General features: G+C 42.7%; 1 protein-coding gene across 3 annotated transcripts in view; it reads left to right on the plus strand.

The window, feature by feature from the left end:
- Positions 1-5,621, plus strand: part of ubash3ba (ubiquitin associated and SH3 domain containing Ba) — a 78,188-nt gene that overhangs the window by 13,883 nt on the left and 58,684 nt on the right. For all 3 annotated transcript variants that reach the window (XR_014876543.1, XR_014876544.1, XM_085175534.1), the window contains exons 2-13: positions 267-320; positions 570-756; positions 2,099-2,297; positions 2,989-3,158; positions 3,275-3,483; positions 3,575-3,719; positions 3,911-4,031; positions 4,129-4,251; positions 4,400-4,492; positions 4,784-4,928; positions 5,028-5,134; positions 5,405-5,514. Coding sequence is in view for 1 of the 3 variants with exons in the window: in XM_085175534.1 (XP_085031660.1) it covers positions 267-320; positions 570-756; positions 2,099-2,297; positions 2,989-3,158; positions 3,275-3,483; positions 3,575-3,719; positions 3,911-4,031; positions 4,129-4,251; positions 4,400-4,492; positions 4,784-4,928; positions 5,028-5,134; positions 5,405-5,514 (1,663 nt within the window). In the remaining 2 variants the exon portion in view is untranslated. The remainder of the gene's footprint in view (positions 1-266; positions 321-569; positions 757-2,098; positions 2,298-2,988; positions 3,159-3,274; positions 3,484-3,574; positions 3,720-3,910; positions 4,032-4,128; positions 4,252-4,399; positions 4,493-4,783; positions 4,929-5,027; positions 5,135-5,404; positions 5,515-5,621) is intronic.

Consider the following 5,621-nt stretch of genomic DNA (forward strand, 5'->3'; position numbering starts at 1 on the left):
ACCAGCCTGTCCTAATGCATTCTTAGTTCTTAGCAAAGAAGCTAGCTGCTTCAAGTCAGTGTTTCATAAACCTCTGGTATGAATAATGAAAGAATCATTGTGTGCTTGCTGTCTTTTTACTGGTCTCTCTGGATGTTTGTTCTTTGTTCACGGTCACACGGAGACACAGCAGTCTCTTCCTAATAAATACAGTCCGGAAGAGAAAGTATTGATTTGTGTGGCTGTGCTTTGATCTCCCCCTCTTGCTTTCTCTTCCTGTTTTGCAGCCTAAAAGCTCTGGTTTCGACAGGAGGGAAGAACGTCCAGGCGGCTTGTGACTGGTGAGAGCAACACATGCGCACACTCATATTTACTCTCCCTGTTGTTATTGCTTAACAGGAAATCAAATGGATATTCTTGACATGGCAAAAATATACTGACCTAATGTAACATTTTATTGACACGTCAGATTGCATTTACAACCATCGCTGCCCTCTGCTGGACATTAGCTGCTCCTTCCTTTTTATCTTCCATTATCACAGCATTTTTTTTCTCCCTCTTTCCACTTGACGTGATCTTGGTCACACCAGGCTCTTTTCCCATGTCGATGACCCCTTCCTGGATGATCCTCTACCCAGAGAGTATGTGTTATATCTGCGACCAAGTGGGCCACTGCTCCAGCAGCTCACGCACTTCTGGAAGCAGTCCCGCCTGTCTTGTGGCAAGAACAAGGCACACAACATCTTTCCCCATGTTACCCTCTGCCAGTTCTTCATGGTCAGTCTCAACTTCCTGTCTGTGTGTGTCTGTGTGTGTGTGTGTGTGTGTGTGTGTGTGTGTGGTGTGTATTTAAATTATTTGTGCTCACCCAGAGGAAGTTGTTTTCAGTTTCTGCACATGTACAGTAAACATTTAATATATGCTGTCACATTTCCGTGTGAAGCTTGCTGCAGAGAACGCAGTGAACGGTTTAGAACTGAAAGAAGTGCTTGCAAATACAACATGTTAGATTTGAGTTTGCTGGATTGGTTAACATCCTGTAACCTCTTTGTGGTCTTCAAATTTAAAATCTGTCCCTCAGTTGTTAGCTAACTTATGACCCAAGTTCCTCTTTGTTAAAGCATTACGTCTATGTGTAGAATTTCAGCCCAATTTCTCCCAGTTCAAAGCCTTGCATGCATAGACATGCATTGTGAGACAGGATTTGAAAGTGGTGAGTGTCACAGATGTCAAGGTGCGGAGCTGAGCAACTGAAAACTCTACTGTAAACATCATGGTAGTCAAAGGGACTGTGAGAAGAAGACCTTTGGGGCCAGTCAGGAGAAAGTCAGAGTTGCAAGCAAAGCAGATTTCCTGGAGGTGTCACAAGTGGGAGAGTGGTGTTAGGTTTGGTAGACAGGTAGAGCTGGATGTCATCAGGATAACAGTAGAAGCTTATATTAAAAAGTTGATTAAACTTACAGAAAATATATTCAGTGGAAATAAATAAGTAATGAATAGAAAAGGACCCAGAACAGATCCCAGGGGAGCACTGGCAATAACTGGAAATGGGTGGGATTTTACATGAGTGTGACCGAGAGCCAAGAGATGGGATTTAAACTAGTTTAAGGGTGTGTCTGCGATTCCAATACAGGCTAGTCTGTATAGAAGGATGTTATGGATATATAGTCAAATGCTGCACACAGATCAAAGTGGATGGGAATGGTTGATAGACCGGAGTCAGCTGCCAGACTGTAATTGTTCACAAAGCTTATTGCCAGACAAGAGAGCATAAACTTGAGAAACAGCTATTTTCACAAGGACTAAAAGAGTAAATTGATATAGAACAAAAATGACTGATAATATTGGAATCTGAAGCAGGTTTTTTTTAAATACAGGAGTTATCACTGTTGATCTAAGAGATCAGGGAACGACATCTGTGACAGGCCTTCTTTGTTCTTCTAGTTGCCAAAGTTTTCTATTGATAGTCCTGTGTAATGAAAAAGGGTCTAAACCAATGTTTGCACTAAACTCTATATTTGCCCATGTACAGATTGTTTTTTGCATACATATCACTAGCAATGACAGAGTGTTCAGTATATCACTGAGTTTCCTGTGTTGTTATCTCCTTTACACTCAGTGTACTGATGCGAAGGTGGAGGCTCTGTCCGATGCTCTCCAGACCACCATGGCCAAGTGGAAAGGTCGCATACCTATGCCCCTCCCCCTGGAGCTCTACGTCTCCTCAACCTTCATCGGTCTCTTCGTGGAGGAACAGATGGCAGAAGTTCTGAAGAGTTTTGCTGCTGACTTTGCCAGTGAAGCCGCATCAAAAGCAGGTTCAAGTCCTCTTTTTCCCTTTGGTTAAGAGGTTATACATGAACGCTGTCTTGCGGACGCAGTGTTGGATGCTAATGCTCCCAGGCTCTCTGCAGCAATGATTTGGTTCAAAGGAGTAGACAGACATTTGCATGCCTAATTGCTTTCTGACTAAGAGTTTTATGAAAGGATCAATACAATTCTCTCTTGCTTATCCCGTGTATTAGAATTATTTGGGCAGAACTGCTTAATGTATTATTATTTGCGGCTTGGTTCGCTAGTTGATACCATATCCTGGAAGTTCCTTTGCCTGGTTAAGAGAGTCCATCATGTAGCCATTGACGAAAAACTACAACCATGGAACTGTATCATGGTACAGAGCCAGGCTAGCTAATAGTATCATGAAAGATAGGCTGTATGCTATCGTCAAGGTTAAAGGTCAGAAGTGGTACTAGTATTTTCTATATTTTCAACTGGTGCATCCCAAGAAACCCTTAACTTTTGCATGGAAAAGGCACATATTAGAGTTAGGCTTAATATGGTTGGGCTGAATTGGGGGTACTTGTAGGCTTTGGAAAGATGCTGAAGGTCAGGATCCAGGTATTCCCATAAAAATATACCACTGTGACACGATCTGTAGTGTTAATTTCTTTACCTTATTATTGTGGATGACTGGTGTGTATATGCTGTTCTTTTTGATCCTTAATCCAGATGTTCATGTTGAGCCCCATAAGAAACAGCTTCATGTCACGTTGGCTTACCACTTTCAAGCCAGTAGCCTTCCGGCTTTGGAGAAGCTGGCCAAAAATGTTGACGTGTCTGCAGGGTGTGACTGGCTGGCCGTTCTCTTCTCCAGGGATATTCGGTTTGCTAATCACGAGGTGCACTCTCATTTAGTACCATCTCTTAACAAGCATGTTTCCGCTCCTCAGTTGTAGCTCTGGCACTTGAAATTGCTGCTGTCTTAATGGCTCTTAATCATCTGGCCCCCCCGCAGACACTGCAAGTCATGTACCCGTACATGCCTCAGAACGATGACGAGCTGGAGCTGTTGCAAGGAGACTTTATTTTCATGTCTCCGATGGAGCAGAGCACCGCTAGCGAAGGCTGGGTGTATGGCAGTTCGCTGAGTACGGGGCTGTCCGGCCTCCTGCCTGAGAACTACGTCAACCGTGCCGATGAGTCTGATACATGGGTCGTCCATGGGTAAGGAAGGGAAACAGGGTTACTGTGTCCTTTTTAAAACTCTATTAACAATTTAAGTCAATTGTGTTTTGTTTTTTGTTTCATTCTCTAGGTCTTACTCCTTTCTAAACTGTGCCTCTCCATCGAACTCTAGCAGCACTGTTGGTGGGCTATTTTTTGATGGACAGCAAAATGACAGTTTACTTGACAGTCTTGTGGATCCTCCCAGCCTTCCAGGCCTCTGTCTTCCTATGCAGGTACGGCCCATGTTAAAGTAAAAAAAAAAAAACAAAACATAAAAAACATCACGAACCTCACTGTTGTCCTGTAACAATCCCAGTAAAGAGTTTGTTAATGACAATAATTACTGCGTGGGCTCCTAGCAGAGGCTCCAGATTAGTGCATGTTGTCTTTAATGACTCACAGTTTCAAACAATTCTAATCGTAGGTGTCAAGACCAGCTAGTCAGCCCTCCCTGTCCAAGATGAGGCTGTTTGTGTGTCGCCATGGAGAGAGGATGGATGTGGTGTTTGGCAAACACTGGGTCACTCAGTGCTTTGACTCCAAAGGTAAGGGTTTAATAGGGGGGTGACCATGTTTTTTACACATCAGTATGGCATTAAATACGTTTAACTTGATTTGTTATATTTTATTTGTGTTGTGCAGGCAGATACATTCGCTCTAATCTCAACATGCCAACCAGTCTCCCAGCTCGAAGTGGTGGGCACCGGGACTTTGATAAGGATTGCCCAATTACTGTCTTTGGTGCCACACAGGCCCGTCTTGTTGGTTGGTATATTTTACTTTTATATCATTTACTAGTGTAAAGCTACCTGAGATTCTGAAGAATTGAGCTTTTTAAGACTGAATTGTTTTATTTCCCATACTACATGACATTCTTGCTTGTGGAATCACACTGTATTTTGTCCTATCTCAGGGGAAGCCCTGTTAGAAAGCCATACAACAATAGACTTTGTTTACTGCTCTCCTTCTCTTCGATGCATTCAGACTACTCAGCACATTCTTCAAGGTAGGACCTCATCTTCACAAACGTCAGTGTACTGACACCAGCACCTACTCAGCTTCTTTCTACTGTGTGATATTTTCAATGTTAGCTTTGAGTCATAAATCTTTAGTTCAGCGAGGCTTTTCTAGGTCCATTTTATAAAGTGTAACGGGACCTTCGTAGTATTTAGACACATCAATATGTCTGCTTTAAAAAGGCAAATCCTTTTTAAAGGTTACCTCGTTTGCACATATTTATACATTTCCTTTATATTTTACTCCAAAAAGAGTAAGTCTCAGTTCAACTCTCTGCCAGGTCTCCAGCAGGACGGAAAGACAAAAATCCGCGTGGAGCCAGGATTGTTTGAATGGACCAAGTGGGTTTCAGGTACATGTTTACCTTCCTGGATCCCTCCAGCTGAGCTGGCTGCTGCTAACCTGAGTGTGGACACAACATATAGGTACACAGCAACACTAACACTAACACTATGGAGGTTGTGCTGTTTTCTCTGATCCTACAATCTACTTCACCCCTAGTATCTATTTTGTTTTTCTCCTAGACCTCATATTCCCATAAGTAAATTGACAGTTTCAGAGTCCTATGACACCTACATCAGCAGGAGCTTCCAGGTGACCCGAGAGATCTTGACTGAGTGCAAAAACTTGGGTAAAGTATAATAATTAACATGTATCCAGGATTTTTAAGTAATTGCTTAGTAAGCATTAAATGTTGCCAACATTCACAGGTTAAAACAGCCACTTTATGTAGATAAAACTGTAGTTTTCAGTGTTGTACTTTTAAACTTCTTAGCTAGACTTTTTAGCTCGTAAAACACGCGTATCCAAGAAACTAAACATCATCAGTGGCTTAGTTTGGGACAGAAAGCTTATGGTATCTGAGGAATGCGACTCTATGTTCTCTACCTCTTTCACACAGGAAACACGGTCCTGTTTGTGGCCCATGCTTCCTCCCTGGAGGCCTGCACTCGCCAGATACAAGGCCTCAACCCCCAAAACTCCAAGGACTTTGTCCAAGTTGTCCGAAAGGTCAGTGTAGCGTTTCGGTTTCAGCGCTTCTTTGATTTCCTTTGTAACCTCTCCCTTTACCAATGCTTTTTTTGGACAACATGCACATCTGTGTCTTCTTTGTCCAG

This window comes from Neolamprologus multifasciatus, chromosome 10, assembly GCF_963576455.1.
Source record: "Neolamprologus multifasciatus chromosome 10, fNeoMul1.2, whole genome shotgun sequence".
NCBI lineage: Eukaryota > Metazoa > Chordata > Actinopteri > Cichliformes > Cichlidae > Neolamprologus > Neolamprologus multifasciatus.